Source organism: Ipomoea triloba, chromosome 7 (assembly GCF_003576645.1).
Source record: "Ipomoea triloba cultivar NCNSP0323 chromosome 7, ASM357664v1".
Taxonomy (NCBI): domain Eukaryota; kingdom Viridiplantae; phylum Streptophyta; class Magnoliopsida; order Solanales; family Convolvulaceae; genus Ipomoea; species Ipomoea triloba.
In genome coordinates this window covers 23,292,978-23,311,835 of record NC_044922.1, presented here as the reverse complement: position 1 = coordinate 23,311,835, position 18,858 = coordinate 23,292,978, and the positions used below count along the sequence as shown (strand labels likewise).

Sequence of the window (18,858 nt, the reverse complement as noted above, 5' to 3'; positions counted from 1 at the left end):
GAAAAAAGAGACGGATGAACTCATGAAACAGCAATGACAACTGTCAAGGGCTAGTTAGTAGTGGAGTTATTTTATTTTTTTGTTTAAGTAGTTTTTGTAAGTGTGATTACGAAATAAAAAGTGTGAGAAAAAAAAATTTAAACAAATATCATTAAAAAATAAATAATATAAAAGTAAATGGTCAAGTGCGTCTGACGAGCCCGTTGGGCGCATAGTAATACCCACGCACTCTTAGCATGGTTGAGATAAAATGGTGTGGGATCCACTTTTCTATCATTCTCCCTTGTTTTGCAGGAGTAGAATTTTCATTCTTTCACCTCTCTTCTCTCATGCCATGTGGCTCTTCATCGGACAATAACCAAGTATTATCTTCTACTAGGGATGCTCTAAGGTTTAGAAAAGCCCGGCTTGAGTCAATTTCAAAGTCTAGACATGCTAGGTTTATATATACCAGGTTCGCTTTCAGGCATGACCTATATATATATATACTCATATGCAGCATGTTGTTTCGGTGCGGTCGTGCGGCCTTATCTTTGACGTTCAATTCGCCTAATTTAATGGTGGCAATTGCAATTCGCGCAGGTTAAGTGGAGGGCTTTTTGGTAATTTAAGTATCTATATATACATGAATTGAAATGGTGCATTTTAGTACATTGTGTGGTGCGTTTTAATACATGCTATGGTGTGGTTTTATTACGTATGTTGTACATTTAACTGTATTGTGGAATGGTGTGTTGTAATCCGTCATCTGTTGCATTTTAATACGTAGAATGGTGTTTTTTTTAACACATATTTTCTAATAAGTGTAATAGTGCATGTTTATAATCTGGGATGTGAATTTTAATAAGTGGAATTGTGCATTTTAACACACGTTGTGGTGCATTTTAATACGTAAAATGGTGCATATTTTAGCACATATTTTATAATATGTGTAAATAGTGCATGTTTATAACCTGACATAAGGCACGTTGTGGTGCATTTTAATGCGTAGAATGGTGCATATTTTAGCACATATTTTCTAATATGTGTAAATAGTGCATGTTTATAACCTGACATAAGGCACGTTGTGGTGCATTTTAATACGTAGAATGATGCGTTTTATTACGTATATTGATGAATTTTAAGTAAACTAGTTTTATACACGCATTGCACGAATGAATTAATGCCCAATGTTTATATTTAAATAAATATTTGAAAGTATATCAATGCAAGATTATATAGGAGAAGTTTATACGGGTAATTGAATGTTGAATATTTTTATTTAAAAATCTAACTCAAAGTATATGAATCCAAGATAATATAGAAAATTCATTATAATTATTACTAAAATAAATGTTTGCAACCTTATAGTCTAAATATTTGGTCTAAAAATGATAGTCTAAATAAATACTACTTTTAATTTGAATTTTTCTAAGTGTTCTTAATTCTCTTTTGAGTAACATTGTCATTGTCTTCATCTTTACTATTTGTTCTCTTCCTTTTGTTGGTAGTGTGTTATTTTCAATTCGGTTATTGTTGGTAGCATAGATAACAACGTCATGCAATGAGATTATGATATAGGAGCTATGAACTTTCCTTTAGGTGTTCTGCTTGGGGTTCATTTGGTTCAACCATTATTGTTGAATAAGTTATTGTGGATAAAGAAATCCCTAGTTTATGAAAAAAGATTAAATAAATTAATAAAAATTTGAAAATTTAAAATATTATGTATTCCAAAGATATTAAAAGGTAGTTTCTCGCTTCAATTTGCTGGGTAATGGGTTATTTGAGTACTCTCATTGTCAACAAATCCCCCAAGTAGTTAATATGATTGGTTTCAAACTATTCTTTTTTATTTTTATCATGGTATTAAAGAAATACATATGTATCATTTTTTGGTGTAACTACATACTAATTTATTTAATTCAATAAGAGTAAAATAGAGTGATTCCGCTTCAATTTGTTGGGTTATTTGAGTACTCTCTTTGTCAACCAATCCCCAAGTAGTTAATATAATTAGTTTCAAATTATTTCAATTTTTTTTCATAGTATTAATAAAATACTTGTAAATAAATATATAACATTATTTTGTACTATAACTTTGATATTTAATTACAAGATATTCGTAAAAATAAGATAATGGATAATGTAATGAATATCAATTGATAAATTTGAATGTAAAGAATCATTGCATGAGAGGAAATAAAGACAATATAACTAATGAAATTATTTCTCTTATTTAATTTAATTTTTTTGATAATGAATAATTTTTTCAAATAAATGTATTGTAGACACATAATTCTAAATTAAAGAAATACATATGTATCATTTTTTGTTGTAGCTACTAATTTATTTAATTTAATAAGAGTAAAATAGAGTGAAAAACTTAATTATGTCAAATTTGATTGAGATGAGGTTCGAACCTAAACCTTTCTTATAGAAATTAATGGGTAAGTTAAAAGTTAACGGAATATTAACGGAAAAGAGAATATTTAACGGATAATCATAAAAGTAAGGTTAAATTAGGTAATCTCTATTAATAATATTAATCTGAATTATCTTAACCATATATTTGATTAAATAATTCATCTGAACCATCCATTTGATTAAATAATTTGACCGCCATTTTTTCTACCCATTTTAGGCCTAACTCTCTTTGGCTCTTATTAGTATTTTAAGTAAATAGGTGCGTTTGGTTATAGTGTGAAATGGTGTGTTTAATCGATCTTCTGGTGTATTTTAGTATGTAGAATGTTGTGTTTTGTAACATATATATATTGCGCGTTGATTTGATGACTTGATCTAATCTAATGGCTGAAAAAAGGCCGCACATGAACACCCATATGATGTCATAATTTCAAATTATAAAAAAAATATTTTATTATGATTTTTTAAAATTAAAAACTAAAAAAAAACTATTTAAATTAAAAGAAAAAAGAGTATTTGATACCAAAGACCTTGTGGTTTAGTGGCACCCGGTGTCCTAATTAACACTCCCACATTGATGATGGGAGTGGGTTCGAATTACTAATTTTAATTGAATATTGGGATCGTTTATGAATTGTGTTGAAGATCATGTATTAAATTTAGTCTTTTCAATAGTTGTTGCATATTTTTGTACTTTACAATGCACATTTTGTCTTTGCCTTCCAGAGCACATTGTTGTTGATCGTAAATGACGAATATTTTTTTAATTGAGTTGATCTATGGCTAAGATTTTACCGCATTTTTCACCTATGGTCTTCACCGCACCAGAAAAGTCTATACACACACACACATGCTTAGGATCAGGTGTGAAGGAAGATGTGCATAAATCTCAACCATTGATTTAGTCAAGCCCTTTAAAAAAAAAATCGACACTGGAAGGCATAACAATGTGGGGATTACAAAGCGCAAAGATGTACAATCGAAGCAATTATAATACCAAAAAGGAGAGTTAAACTTCAGCGTTATTGAAGCAATTACCCTCATTTTACATTTTGATCTATTCAACTCATAAATTTCATTTTATTTATAGAAAAGATTAAATTCAATCAGTCAAAGCAAATTTGTGCATTGAAAGGCACAACAATGTACACTGAAAGACAACAATATGCACTATAAGGCACATAAATGTGCAATCAAAGCAATTTTGATAACAAATAGGGAGTTATTCAACTTCAATGTTATCGATTTCCAAAAAAAAAAATTATTGAAATAATTGCCCTCATAAATCCTCTGTACATTTTAATATGTTCAACTCATAGAAATTTAATTATTGAAAAGGCTAAATTAAATCAGCCATTAGCCCATTAAAAACTGTGTGCACTAGAAGAGAAAATAAAAAAAATATCTTTATTCTGGGATCTTTAATCTAAACTGAATCAATAGACCATATTTTTCACCCAAGCATCTTTGGGATATGATTTGTTATATATTTATATGTAAGTACACCATAGATCATTCCTAAGTGCACCATATACGGTCACATGTCCACACAAGAGGAGTCTGTTGCACACGACCCGGATTATATACACACACGTACGTATCGAACCTGAGTGCACTAGACGACGAAGTCGGTAACAGGGCTACTTTGCACTAGGATTTCATAACGAGAAATATTCTGAAACACGCATTTTGCTAACGAAAATCTCTAACAGCTAAGTAGGAAGAAGACCCCCAATTTTGATGCTTTTTAGACACAAAAAGCTAAAGCAAAGGCATCCCGCCTTTTGAGTTTTGAGGTTCAGCAAAGAAGCCAATCCCAGGCTATGCCTGGTTGCCACCACCTCTTGGACCTCGGTTGCCTATCCTTCCACGACTGCCACCACGACCATAAGCCCTTCCACCACCACCTCCACCTCCTCCATATCCAGAACCTATTCAAACACAACAGTATATCACTATTTACTGATAATGAATGCCATCGGTAAAAAAATTTATTTCCAATAGCTAAAAGGCTAACAATGAGAGCACAACTTATGTGAGATAATCTAGCAATTATAATAGTGTATACTAACCATGATATCCCCAACCACCATGACTACCACCTCGACCCCAGTTTGAGTACCCAACATTTTCTGCAGGATAGGTTGGGGGATACAATAAGGTTCATAGATGTACATCATGCATTAATAATTAGCATATAATCATGCAGATTAAATCAAACACCTTGATAGTTTCCCTGATAATTCCACTGATAGTTCTCTTGATAGCTTTCATGGTTGTTGCCCTGATAGTTGCCTTGATAGTTTCCACGGTAGTTGCCCTGATAGTTTCCATATCCACCTCTGTTCCAACCCTGTCCTCTGCCTCTACCATGGCCTCTGCCTCGACCATAAGAATCTAACAAGGGCAAATGATATTTTAATGACACAATCAGCAAATGTTTGATTAGTTCACAATCCCAACTGGCCCATTACCTTCATTACCTCCGCCATAGACTGGGCGTAACTGTCTAGGTGGTTGTTGTGACTGGTAGTTATTATACCGTTTACCTTGCTCAACATGAGACGGAGCTTGATACCTAATGGAATAAATTCAGTCAAGGACACAGAAAAGATAATCAGATAACATACAGTACAGCAGTCTGCATGCCAAAATGTAAAATTAAAAATCTTGTAAACAACAAAACTATTGTTAAGAAACTATAATACAAGAAACAATCAGCACTAGGCAAAAATAGAAAAATTTAGAAAAATAGATTAAGCTTTCATCCACAAACAGCATATAAATTGAATACCAGAAGCAGCTTGGCATTATGAAATATAGCTCCAATTAAGTGTTGACACAAGTGGAAACATGATACATGTTGACATCTAGTTGTACTCCCTATCACTCATCACTCTGGTCCATGTCAATCGGGAGAAACTCACCCAGGGGAGTTCTTGTTCAGCTCTTTTATTGATAAGGTAATTGAAATCATGGAAACGTGGCGAGTCTGTTCCACTCTAAAGTAGACATCATACAAAATTATTCAAGAATCAGAAATTCAGAACTTCTCTAAAGACATGTTTCAACTCAAAAACAAGTGAACGACAGTAAACCTTGGTCAAACTTACATCTGTAGCCCCTCTTCAATGGGTTCCCAAACATCTGTTATGCTTACAGAGCTAATGGAAGTATGTTGGTGCAGTCCAGGAAATCTTCTCTGTAACTCAATAAGAACATAGATTAACCTCCAAGTGTAGTAGTGTACTACTATAAATCAAAAGAAAGAAAGAAGGAAGTAGGACTGAGGGGCAGAGAGAAAAAATCTCAAAGTAAAGAAATAAACCTTGATAAGTTCTGTAATAGCTACAGTCTTGCTGATTGCCTGACCCATTGCTTTCAAGAGGATATCTTTCCCACATCTCTCCTAAACAATAAAATTAATGTCAAACTCTACATATGATACTCTTGCCAGATTATATGGCAAACAATAAATGATCATTTCATCAACACCCTTAACCAATAACTTAAGTGCAACAGGTTGGCATGTCATTCAAGCAGTTTATAATAATCAGATGTTTATGGAATCAAATGTTATTGCAAATATATTCTACTGAGTAATAGTTACCAACTATCTTAAGCACCAAACTAAACATGAAGCCTAAAGTTTGAGAACAAATCTAGTAGAGCAAATTATTTAACTGCAATAAACCATAAATTTTGAAGAAAGCATAACATCAAAAGATGGGAAAAATGGCACATGGACACATACAAAGCATTATGAGGCGGCATAGTCATTCTCAGGTGCAATTCATAACAATAATAAGCAATTTATAGATTATTTATAATTTAAACTACAAATGCCTGTCATCTAGGAAGAGAGGGAAGAAACATGCACAAATATAAACTAACAAATTAAATTCAATTAATGGAAAAAATGTCTTTAAAATTAAAGAGATATCACCTGCAGTCTGAAAGAACTCTAGACAACTCAGGTTCAACAACCACACTAAAATATTTGAAAAAGTGTGCGCCACAAACGCATTATATACAGTGTACAGTTCACTAGCACTCACTCCTTCCTATTATCAATCCATATGTGCAAACAAGCAATTATAATTACAAACTACAGAACTGAATTCCAGAAAATGATCCACAAATGCAGACAGACCAACCAAAAACACTTGGAAATGAACAAACCAGCAAATGACATTGCAATTTTTGAGCACGAATAATCACTAAAACTGCAAAAATAATAATAACGAACAGAAAACTAAGCATTCATCATTATGAATCCCAAACACAGCATGCAAAAATGTGCATCCTCCATTATTACTAATATAACACTAAACCACACCAAAATCAGTTAATGTACGGAAAAAGTCCGTGGAAGAAGGAAAATTAGAGCAAATACCTGAAGAAGAGTGGTGGCATAGTTAATGTAGTTTCGGACCAAGCCCTGAGAAGTGATTCGGATCTCATTCTCGTTTATGGCCGATTCTGGTTTCTGTTTCTCGACCTTCTGGTATCTATCCATGGAAGCTTCGAGTTCTCAACCACAGAGTGGAGTAGCTGAGAGAGGAGAGAGAAGAGAGAGAGAGAGCTAAACCTTTAAACCCTATAATATCTCAACTGCAGAGTGGAGTGAGGGAGTGAGGGAAAAGAAGGCTAAACCCATAACAACCGGCAGCCAGCTGTTCACAAAACAAATTAACAATCACAGTCCATACTTCATACGGATCCCCATTTGACAATTGTTATACCATGACCAAGGTCTACGACTTTTAAGTTATGGACTTTCGCCTAAAAAAAATTATGTGTTTGTAAATAAAATAAGGACATATATTCATTAATTTATTAATTATAGATACGTAATATATTAATTGCAAAAGCATAATATATTAAATGTATATTATGTGTATGTAATTAACATATTATATATTTTCAGTTTATAGGTAAACCATAGTTCATTGTATGATTTACCCTCGAAATCAATCACTATTTTATTGAGCAGGATTTACAATTGTGTGGACCACAAATAAAAAGTATATTATTTGTGTACATAAAGTACATTTTTTGAGTACTAAAGGCTGTGTTTAGAAATCCGGAAAATGATTTCTGAAATCATTTTCCGAGTTTTCTTTGTTTGGGAACGCTTGGACCATGAAAAATCAGGTCATTTTTTCGGAGTTGCTTCAGTGACGATTTGGCCAACTACTCTCTCGCTTCCGACGGAAACGGTGATCTGTTCTGGTTTCAGCTGGAAATCAATCCACCGGAAGCCTCATTTTTTATGTACTTTTTAAAATAAATATAATTATTTTATATATTATTATAATTTTTTTATATTTTTTAACAAATAATTAAAATGTAAAATTATTCAATTTTATACATTTTCTAGAAAATGAATCAAACACACAAAGACAGTTTTCCAGAATGCAACCAAACACGGAAAATAAAACTGTTTTCTAGAAAATAAGTCATTTTTCAGAAGTTATTTTCCTACTTTTCAAGCTGACCCTAAATATATTATTTTGTATACTATTAAATAATGTACATTAAGTACACAAATAATGTATTTTTAGTATATTAAAATGTGCATTATATTAATAGAAAATATATTATTTAAGTACTAAACGTATATTATTGTGTATACTATCAAATAATGTACATTCAGTATACAAATGATGTACTTTTAAAATGAGTAAATTCCTTTTTTGGTCCTAGACTTAGTGGGTGTTGGACACATTTAGTCCGGTTTTATTAATTTTGACACATTTAGTCCAGACTTAATAAAAGTTGGACAATGTTAGTCCACCGTCACAATCACCGATTGTCAGCCGTGAAATTGAAGGGCAATTTCGTCTTTTCAAGTCCAAATCTTAATCAGCACCTTTCTTGGTCTCTTCAATCAAAGACGAGTAACATAGCCACGAAGAAAGCCTTAGTCTTATTCAGTCTTGAACCATCAGTCTTGAACAAGTTTGGAATCTAGATACAATGTGATAAATCCGACGGTCCACGACGAAGCCAAGCCCCAAGGCCGACGACGAAGCTAGCTGCCGCCGCCTCCCGCCCTCCCCTGCGAATCTGCTACGAATCCAATAGACGACGACGAAGCTAAAGCCGACGACGCTGCCTCCTTCCCTCACCTACGAATCTGTGAATCTGGGTATGTCTTCTTCATTGAGTTAATTGACTAATTCTACATTGAGTTAAGTTCCAAGGCCTAGCAGAGCTGGCAGTGGTTTGGGATGGAGGCACTGGAATCACAGTTGTCGAAGCCAGTACCGGCGAGAGTGGCGACGACAATTCTTCCACATCCACCGCCACCACACGCCGCCTTTCCTTGTCCTCCAAACCCTCCCTAAGAATCACATCTTTCATCTTTTTTGCCACCTTCTAGAGATCAAACATTAGCTTCTCCCTCACTGCGACGATCCCGTTGTCGACATCGGACTCGAATTTCTGGCCACTCTCCCCCACCCGTGCTCTCTTGGCTACACATGTCTCTTTTGATCCGCGACGCTGAGCCATAGCTGCCGTTGGCGGCTAAACCCTCCTCCTCGTCGACGACTTCGACGATCTGTAAGACCTCTAGTGAACATCGAAGATTTCCCCATTCGAATCCATCTTAGCGCATCTCAAGAACTTTTGATTCCCCCACTTCAACCCACAAGGCAACGTGAAATTATGCAGCGGCAGGTAGGACTTTTTAGGGTGAAATCAAAATAAAAATGGGGCTGATGAAGAATAGCATTTGAAAGGATGAAAATGCCCTTCAATTTCACGGTGATTTAACGTCAATTTGGACGGTGGACTAACATTGTCCAACTTTTATTAAGTCTGGATTAAATGTGGCAAAATTAATAAAACCGGACTAAATGTGTCCAACATACAATAAGTGTAGGACCAAAAAAGGAATTTACTCTTTTAAAATTGTATCTTGTATTCATGAAAAGTACATTATTTTATATATTATCAAATAATATACCTTCAGTATAAAAATAATATATACCTTGTATTCATAATTCGCGGAAAAATTTGTCCTCTGAAATGAAGTAGTTTTGGCTTTATTCAGAGCCCGATTGCATTGGGCTTTGGTTGCTCCATTATAATTTGGGTTACCTAAACCATGCATTACAATTATAGCCTCGGTTCGCTTCAATCAGTTCACGCATCCCTACTCAACAGAACATGGGGGAAGAGGTAAACTACAATAATTCGGTGGCACAACAAACAACCAAATAACGGTATGTACAAGGGATCTGCTCCACTACTGTTGCCGGGTTTCAAACCTTGGTCTCCTCTCTCAAATACGGCGTTTACTAAATCACTAATTTAAACCTGTGCAAGCAATGTATTAGCAATGAGTTAATTCCAGCAATGGTCCTCCGACTATGTCGATTTTCTAAAATTAGTCATCGACTTTTAATTTGGACAATTTAGGTCCCTTGACTTTCAAATTCTTTCTATGTTGGTCATTTCGTCAAATTTTAGTTAAGTTGAGGTCAAATGAAGGGGTAAAATTATCCGTTCACATGTTTAGTGTATTATTACTCGTATTTCTCCTGTCTTATACGCTATATATAGGAATATAATCTTAGTCAAATTCTCAATCGAAACCATATAATCTCAATCTAAGTCTCTTCGATTGAGATTATATTCATATATATAGCATATATGACAGGAAAAATAAGAGTAAAAATACACTATACAGGTGAACAAACAATTTATCCCTTCATTTGACTTCAATTTAACCAAAATTTGACGAAAGGACCAACATTGAAAAGAATTTGAAAGTCAAGGGACTTAAATTATCCAAATTAAAAGTCGAGGACTAATTTTGAAAAATCACCATAATGGGATAACCGTTGCTGGAATTAACTCTATTAGCAATCCTGAGATCAATAGACAGGAGTATGATTGTTTTGCTGCCACCGGAACGGAATGTGTAATGGGAGCAGTCGAAGAAACGACAATCATTGTAATTGTAATGATATGGCATTACAAAATAAAGCATTCACCAAAAACTTTTACTATTAGCAACAATTTTAGGATAATCCAAGTGTCCTTGGCAGAAGAACCATTGGAAAATGAAAATCTGTCTATATACACATATACATACATACATATATACCACCCACCTATTGCCCAAGACTGCTCATCGTGACCCAAACAGAGAAGCAAAAGGCTTCTTTGTTCCTTGCACCATGACCATGAAAGAAAGGGGTTCCTTTTTCTATTTTCTAAAGAATGAAAAAATGAAGCCAAAACAAAAAAGCCAAAGAAGCTAATAATTAAATCTGAGAGAACACTATTTACAGAAAGAGTAAATAAATACTTTACTTCTGCAAACTTCCCTTCCACCTATCATAGCAGCTTTTGAAGTGCATTCCAGCCACTACCATTTTACCCGATGTTAGCAGATACATGCATTCATTTGAATCACACAGCAATGTCAGGCTTCATTTGTTTTACTAAATTGCCATTTATCATAGCCTCGAGAGCTGCAGACATAGACCTTAGCCTATCTGTGATCACAGTGAAGGATGGTCGTGATTCAGGGTCAGCATGCCAACACTGTTCCATTAGCTTCCTCCACTCAGGATCACACCTTTCTGGAATGGGAGGTCGAAGGGTGTTCTTTAGAATTCCACCTACAACCATTAGAAACCAGAGAAAAGGAAGCAGCGCAATTAGAATTGTGTTTCCTTTCCCTTTTTTAGTCATGAGCTGAGCACTGTTGCAAAAATCGGCCTAGGCGCCCCTAGGCCAAGGGGATTTTACCCTTAGGTGGACATTAGTTGGCCGACTAGGCAGCCTAGGCGCCCGAGTCAGCCAACTTGGCCGAGTGTTTTTTATTTTTTTATTTTTATTTTTTTGGGTGTGTTGGTTTTCTTATTATTATTACTCGGCCGCCTAGGCGCTAGGCGCCCCCCGGGCATCCGACTAGCGCCTAGCGCCTTCAACAACATTGGTTGTGAGGCTAAGGCTAAGAGAAAAAGAAGGGAAACGCTCACAAACGAAGAAGCTAATTAAGTCCTAAAATTTTATTGAAAAGTAGAGAAGAGAATTTAAATAGTTTAGAGTACTGCATGGATATTCAGAACCTGAGGACAAGCATTATTATCATTTAATCATATCACTAAGTAGAATCTAGTTGCATCAGCAGTTTGATCATTAGCTAAAGAGCACAGTTATTATCAAGTATAATCATTAGTCTACACCAAAGAGACACTCTACAAAATCAGGTTGCAAAGAAACTACGGAGTTTGTACCACAAAATTAAACTATTTAGTTGAATGCATTAAAAAATTCAGTCCAAGTGAGTTGATCTTGTAATAGTGGAATTAGTGCCAAAAATTAATTGCTGGTATGATTTGATTCCAATTACTTTTGATATCAAACAAAGGTCTGCTAAAGCATGTAATAATATATTTCTTATTCACATGTCAATAATTGAGGTTCTAAAACAGAATCATTAACATGCCATTATGGGCTATGGCTTAACCAGATAAACTTACCAATGATTGCCCCACAATGCATATTTGCATATGGTTCTTCCCCAGTCAAGATTTCCCACATTGTTATGCCAAAAGAGAAGACATCTACCTGGAAGAAGTGCCATATAACTAAAATTACTTTGACATCCTTAAGAAACCTAATATCCTACATAATAGATGGAAATGGAATAATTAGTCTAACCTTTTCAGACACCATGTTAGTGTTACCATTTAAAAGTTCTGGTGCCATCCAAGGAAGAGTTCCTCGCACACCACCAGATACTAGAGTGTTGCGCTTAATTCTGGATAGTCCAAAGTCACCAACCTGCAAATGTATTTCTTAAGCATCGGAAATTAGAAAAGGCAGTTTCTTTATTAAGATTGATGGATGGAAAGTTGGAAACTGAATAACATTATGAATGACTGATGGTTCCTAGACCAAATTACCAATGCACATCTTAACTGGCCAACTTGGTGAAAATTCTCTCTCATGCACAAGATAATAAGGGAAATCATTAATCTGGCCAACTTGATAATCTCAACTTCCCTGCTAAAGGTCCAAGTTGGATTTCAACATTTTGGAGTCACCATAAATGAACTTTATCCAATGACAAAGTGGAGTGAGTCCACATAATCAATGTTGTAACTGTTCGGAAAACCACAAAGGATGTGCTTATCTTAATTTAGTATACATAATGGTCCAGAATTCATTACAACGTTGGCAACGGAACTAGTATGAAGTCCTCAGATTCCTCTCTGAATTTCTTCCTAGAAGGGCCTAAAAGCAGCAGACTATTAAAAACAACACTAGAAGGATAAAAAAAATACCTTGCATATGGGTCGTTGCGGATCCCTTAGGTTTACTAATAAGTTGTCACATTTCAGATCAAAATGGACTATGTTTTTCAAGTGCAAATACTCCATACCAAAAGCTGCATCCATGGCAATTAGAAGTTTCTTACGGCAATCAAGTGATCTGAAATTAAAATTTCCAAGCTTCAATTTAAATCTGAACAAGATTGTTATGAGAAGGAATATGAAAGAATGGAAGCTTATATACCTATCCTTTTTATGCAGGACACTCCTGAGTGACCCATTTGCCATGAACTCAGTCACAGTTGCTAATGTTCCCCCAGCCCCATCTGGTACTACTCCATAAAATGCAACCACATTTGGATGATGAAGATTTGAAAGGATCTGAGCTTCTCTCCAGAAGTCTTTAATCTGGTAAAGGAAGAAATAATTCAAATTTGAATAATGATGATTAGTCCACAAAAGCAGGAAGCACAGAAAGAGTGAAGGACTGTAAGAGATCACCCACCAAACGTTTTTCCTCAGATGATCTCCCAGAAAAACATGCTTTCTTAAGTCGCTTGATAGCAACATCTGTTCCTCTCCATTTTCCATGGTAAACAGTTCCATATGTACCAGCTCCTAACTCGCGCAATTCTTCAAGGTCATCATTTTTTATAATCTGCAATGTCAATTTAAAATATCAATTTTCCATGTTAACAATAATATTAGGCAGTAAAAGCATGCACATACCAGTGTATAATTGTTGCTTAAGTTTAAATCATGTAATAGGAAGCACTAAATATTTAAATAAGGAATAGCTCTAGTATCTAGCTGAAAAAAATTTGACTGCTCCTTGTTTATTCCCTAATTATTGTTGTTGTTGTTGTTGTTTGATGAGTAGTTATTGCCTCACCAATGATCAGAAAGACAGAAATAAATTTAAAACAGCAGATACATTGAAACAGTAATAATTGTTGTTGTTGTTGTTAATGTGTATGCATGTTACCTGCAAGCCATATAAATCTGCTTCAAATTCAGCAATCATTGCATCTGTAATCAAGTCGCCCTTATCTCCATCTCCATCATTCTGGATGACATCCTGTTACAAGCAAGCCAGCAACATAAACTTATAGACACATGCAGATAAGAAATTTTAGAAACACTGTATTTTAATGTGTAATCTTTTTTTCTGAAACTTAGTTTCAGATCAAAATCAAATCAAATCATCACTGTAAGAACAATATCTCACCCCAAATCCCATGTCATGAGCAAATGCATCCCCATCTATTGCACCAGGTGACAAGACTTGATCACCTACTGTGCTTACACTATGGACAATTGCAGGAGAATATTCACCAATTGGTGATACATAATCTTTGTCATTGGCCAAGGAATTCAGACATCCATTGAAGCATGTATCCAGCAAACCATCCAATATCTTATCCTTTTCATTAGGACACTTGTTAAGGGGGGTAGACTTTTCAGCATAACCAGTGAAATTGGCATATTCATCATCTAGGAGTGAAACTTCTCTCCCATTAGCAATTGCATCCACATGATTCTTCAACAAAGCAGAGCTATGTAAGGTCATACTCAGGTTTCTATCATCAATGATTGAAGGTGGATGCAGGTCCCCACAACTTATAAGCAATGACTCTCCAAAATCCTTGTCATTTGTGCATGCAACAGGTGGTTGCATTGGGCAATCATGAGCAACTGGACCATTAGGCAACTCAGAAAGTAGATCAATTAGGCCATGTGCACCAGAAGGGTGCATGCTAGAACTTTGAGTTGTCCTTGCAATTCCGAAGTTGACTGTTTTTGTATCAGGTTTATCCTTCTCCATTTCAGTTAAGAGTTCCTCCAATTGATTATTTTGGGGTTGCTTGTTCATTCTACAAATTAAAGGGTCCAAATCTATCGATGTAGATTCAGGAAAATTGGACTTGGGGATCAGCATCTCATATGCTGGTTTCTCACCTCCAATACTAGTCACTAGATCAGAACTGACCTTCAAAAAGTTTTTAGTAGGATCAACAGGGATTGCAAATGATGTACTCTGAGAAACTTTTCCATTAAGGCCATTGACATCAGGCCCATTTATCATTACAGAGTTTGAATGATTTTCCTCCCCATGAATGTCCAACACTGAAGGACACATCAAATCTTCTTTTTCTGAGATGCACCTGAGATCAGCATCGTTGACATGTCTTTGGACAAATTCACCTTTGGCAAATGGCTCTGAGACAAAAGGATACTTTAGTAAATCCACTGCACCATTGGAGACAGTGGACTCCGCACTCTGCACCCTGAAATGAAGCTGAGAATTTGCAAAGTCAGCATTTTCTGGCAGTAAAACAGGCTTTTCTAGCAGAGCAGCAGATACTACTTGTGAAGGTAATTGAGCGCTTGATGAGTTTAAAGGAGGAATTATTAATTCTTGAGAGCTGTAAGCAGATCTATTCCCATGTTCCTGAAGCTTGGAATCAGAAAAGCAATGCACGAGCCCATTATAAGAACCAATAGAATCATTGGATCCCAGTATATGCACTGGCACATCAAGTTTTGCAGAAGAAAACACCCTCTCCCTGGGACCTGATCTTTCAAAATTGCAATTATAATGTTCAAAAGAGGAAGCAACAAACTCCCTGCTGGGATTGTGATGGAGCATAAGATATTCACTCTGTTCACTTGGCAGGAGAGTACCAACTTTTCCAGAAGTATTCTGCGAAGCCATAAAATTTACTGCTACTTGGGGACCAGGAATACAAGCAGCACTACCATTGTCAGAGTTTTCAGATAGTACTTGATTGCTGTCAAATAATGTCAAACCTTCAACAGTACCATGCGACAATTTACCATTGTGAGACTTTATAGTTTCACTCTTTTCATGCCCCTGTTGAACAAGCATAGGAACAAAGGGTGTAGATTGATTAGGGAACATAACTTTACTTGGAGCTTCACTCATCAACCGTGCAGTATTTGGCTCAAGGCCATCATTTAGTTTTCCAGGCTGCATGACAGGAGAAGATTCATTCTGAATGCTCAAATGATTAATATTAGGAACCAAATGGCTTGCTTCACCTAAATGCTTCTCATTACAGTTTTTCTGTGGAATATGATCAGCCTCAATGATACCATTGATGGCAACAACATACTGATAGTCAGGGTCACTCTGTTGGATAGTGCTGGCATCTATGGTACATGAGTTTTCAGATTCAGCCAAGGGAATCAAAAACACACGGAGTCTTTGAGAACCATCAAGCCTCTCAAGGCCGTGATATTCCTCTATCATATTCAAAAGATCCTCATCTGAAGACACTGATATAAGGGCATCAAGATCTTCCCCTGGAAGCTGGTACTTTATTGTGTGAGGCTGTTTACATATTGCAAAAGTTTTCTTCATAAGTTCTTCAAGTGAAAGATTCTTTCTCATGGAAATGATACGTGTCTCTCCACCAGCATATCTAAGTTTCCCATCACTTGGCCTGGGTAATATTTTACCACCAAAACTGCAGAGAAACTTAACTTTTCCTGTTTGAGAAGAGTCAGAAGATCCTAATCCCATACATTGCAATGACTGGAAGCATTCAGATTCTTTCAAGGTTGGAGCACTTGGTTCTGACATAGCTTTCCAAGGCCCATGCTCACAAGAACCATCACTTTTCTGATACCCATGCTGATTCTTCATACAAAGTGCATTATCAAGCTCAGTCATAGATCCTCTTGCAGAAAGATATCCAGATGTGCCAGAACCACAATCGGAGTCCATTTGTGTGAGCCCAAGAACTCTTCCGAGCTCCTCAGAGCATGTACCCACATGCTTGTTCTGGTTACTATGAGGTTTAACACTCTTATCAAGTTTCTGAGAAACCCCAATCACAGCAGGAGGAACTACACTTGAAGAGGAAAAATCCTGAAGGAATTCTGTAGGAAACACCTTGCCCATCTGTGCACATATATTATTATTATTATTTACATTATTGTTAAGATATAAAGCATCACTCAGGCTAACAGGTTGCAAAGATTCTTGTTGGATCCATTGACCAGAAGGGGGAGTTGCCCCACCACTCATGGCTACAGCTAAATCATTAGACCTATTTATCTGCATTGGAATGATATCTCAACACCTTAACCCTGCACGCTCTCCCAACTTTGCAAGCTAAACATCAACAGTAAAAAACCCCAAGAACTATGCACTTCCCTACAAGCAGAGGTAGATTATGTAGCTTTATATTATTCGCTTCTCAAGTGAGTGTCCACTTGAAAATGGTACTTAATACCAGCTTCTTCTTACACCAGCTGAAACCACAAACTATATCACACCAACAATTGGCACTCATCAAATATAGATGCAAAAATTCCAGTAAATAACAGCTCCTTGTTACCAAAAATCAAAATATTGGTTAATGCAGTCCTTGTCCCTCTATTCCTAAATTCACCTTATATACGTATTATTTATCACAAGAAAAGTATAGCAAGTATGGAGAAGAAAGAATGAGCAATCAACACTCCCTTTGATACACAAATCTCTTAACAACATATACACAGAGAAAAACAATCTGGTGTAGAATTCACAAAATGGGGCCTGTAGTGAACCGATCAACCAATCTGAAATCAGAATAGCTCAACATCAGACCCGCAATCAAAGAATAAGGAAAAACTGAGTAAAAAAGATAAACAAAATCAAGCAGATCAGATAAACAGAGGATGTCCACAAAACTCAATTTTAAGAATTAAAAAGACTAAAAGTAACACGCGATTGAATGTGAGTGAGCTTACTTGTAGGGTGAAGCTGATCGCTGAGCTTGGATTTGAAAATTGAGATATTGAAACATCTGGGATTTGGAATTTCATTTGATATTTTGAATTGTTTGGGGGAAATGGAAATAGGGTTTTGTGGATGATGGATCGAAGGGATGGTGCGAAGCCAAAGGGGGAAATAGAGAGGGTGGTTTAAGCCTACAGTTTGAATTTCTCGGTATCTTGAGCGTCGTCGGAGAGTGGCATTGCCGAGAATCAGGCTGCATCGACCCCCAACCCCACGCTTTTTGCAGACTCCGCCTTTTCGTATATGTAGTTTTTACGAGTAATTTACGACTTCTTCAAAAANCATAAATCGTTTAGTTTGGTTTCGGCAAGTGTTGATCTTATATCCTGGGCGAGCAAAAAAGTATGATGACGAAGACCCAGATCTTTGATGAAGCTTTAAGCTCCTTGAAGGAACATAGCTTCCTAGTTATGAAACAGTCTGCGATTTAAGTTTTCTATAACATAGTTAGAAAAGTTGTTTCTATGTCTGGCTGTAAGGAATGGTTTACCATTTCATTGATCGTTGATGGAAACGTTTTATGTTATGAATTAATAAAATAGCTACATTTATCTTCAAAAAAAAATAAAAAATTACCTTGCTAGCTTTACATTGTCTAGATATTTCATGATACAGGGAATCACATTTTCTATGTGCGGAATCTAATAATAATTTGTAATCTGTGGGGTCACACAGATAAGCCCTAACCTTTTTTTTTTTTTTTTTTTTTTTTTTTTTTTTTTTTTCACATATGTCAACGTGTGAGATTTGAAAATTTAGAGCATCATTATCAGTAGTTTTTGGAAATTTTTATATGCAAATTGGAGGAGAAAAAAACTTAGTTAGAGGGGAGAGAAAAGAGGGAAAAAAATTTAAAGAAAGTTTTTTGTGAATTTCACGAAAATCAATCAAAAAAAATAATCGTGCTGCACACCAAGTGCATCCAGTGAACACGTATAATTAGTGACAGAGTTACAGTAGGGGCAACTGCCCCCACTCACCCCACCCCCACCCCCCACCACATATATAGCGTTCTATATGTGTGTGTAGTACATATTTTAGATATAAATATAAAAAAACAGATATGGTAAATAAAAGATTGGCTAGACAAGATGGCAGAAGCGTGTTTGAATTCCATCAGTATGTATATATATACACAATTTTTTTATATTAATAATGAGATATGTAATTTATAATGTGTTTTCTATTTGAATTATTTTATCAAATTAATTAATAAATATTTTTATAAAGTTTTGATGTGTTTTATTTTTCGTCTATATCCAACAATATTTATCACTATATTTCTAAAGTGTTTTTTTTTTTTTTTAAATCATTTCTTTTATTTTTATATTTCGCCCC

General features: G+C 35.5%; 2 protein-coding genes across 4 annotated transcripts; both read right to left on the bottom strand.

Moving 5' to 3' along the window:
* Positions 1–4,034: 4,034 nt before the first annotated feature.
* On the bottom strand, positions 4,035–7,077 carry LOC116026085 (protein argonaute 18-like). 2 transcript variants are annotated; one of them, XM_031267532.1, is made up of 8 exons: positions 6,803–7,077; positions 5,735–5,815; positions 5,520–5,608; positions 5,334–5,408; positions 4,881–4,984; positions 4,630–4,803; positions 4,479–4,538; positions 4,035–4,337 (listed from the first exon to the last, which is right to left on the bottom strand). In XM_031267532.1, exons 1-8 carry the CDS (start codon positions 6,923–6,925, stop codon positions 4,228–4,230), a joined length of 816 nt encoding a protein of 271 aa, XP_031123392.1. In that variant the 5' UTR covers positions 6,926–7,077; the 3' UTR covers positions 4,035–4,227. The 2 variants fall into 2 exon arrangements, with proteins under 2 accessions (XP_031123392.1, XP_031123393.1); XM_031267533.1 differs by lacking the exon at positions 5,334–5,408.
* A 3,326-nt stretch (positions 7,078–10,403) lies between these two features.
* On the bottom strand, positions 10,404–17,770 carry LOC116024023. Of its 2 annotated transcripts, XM_031264919.1 has the most exons (9): positions 17,472–17,770; positions 13,939–17,300; positions 13,696–13,788; positions 13,216–13,368; positions 12,955–13,118; positions 12,723–12,870; positions 12,097–12,219; positions 11,916–12,003; positions 10,404–11,048 (listed from the first exon to the last, which is right to left on the bottom strand). In XM_031264919.1, the coding sequence occupies exons 2-9, from the start codon at positions 16,798–16,800 to the stop codon at positions 10,837–10,839; spliced, it is 3,843 nt and encodes a 1,280-aa protein (XP_031120779.1). In that variant the 5' UTR covers positions 16,801–17,300; positions 17,472–17,770; the 3' UTR covers positions 10,404–10,836. The 2 variants fall into 2 exon arrangements, 1 of the variants encoding a protein (XP_031120779.1); XR_004099484.1 differs by lacking the exon at positions 10,404–11,048 and having other exon boundaries at positions 12,097–12,233.
* Between the last annotated feature and the right edge of the window lie 1,088 nt (positions 17,771–18,858).

Bases quoted from the DNA above. Each gene is read 5' to 3' on its own strand.
- LOC116024023 (XM_031264919.1), bottom strand. From the start codon at position 16,800: ATGCAGATAAATAGGTCTAATGATTTAGCTGTAGCCATGAGTGGTGGG. The intron at 13,369-13,695 runs GTAACATGCATA...TTGACATTGCAG, and splicing joins CAGATTTATATGGCTTGCAG to ATTATAAAAAATGATGACCT. The intron at 11,049-11,915 runs GTAAGTTTATCT...TAATGGTTGTAG, and splicing joins GCATTGTGGGGCAATCATTG to GTGGAATTCTAAAGAACACC.
- LOC116026085 (XM_031267532.1), bottom strand. From the start codon at position 6,925: ATGGATAGATACCAGAAGGTCGAGAAACAGAAACCAGAATCGGCCATA. The intron at 4,804-4,880 runs GTAATGGGCCAG...TGCCCTTGTTAG, and splicing joins CTATGGCGGAGGTAATGAAG to ATTCTTATGGTCGAGGCAGA. The intron at 4,338-4,478 runs GTTAGTATACAC...GTGTTTGAATAG, and splicing joins TGGTGGTTGGGGATATCATG to GTTCTGGATATGGAGGAGGT.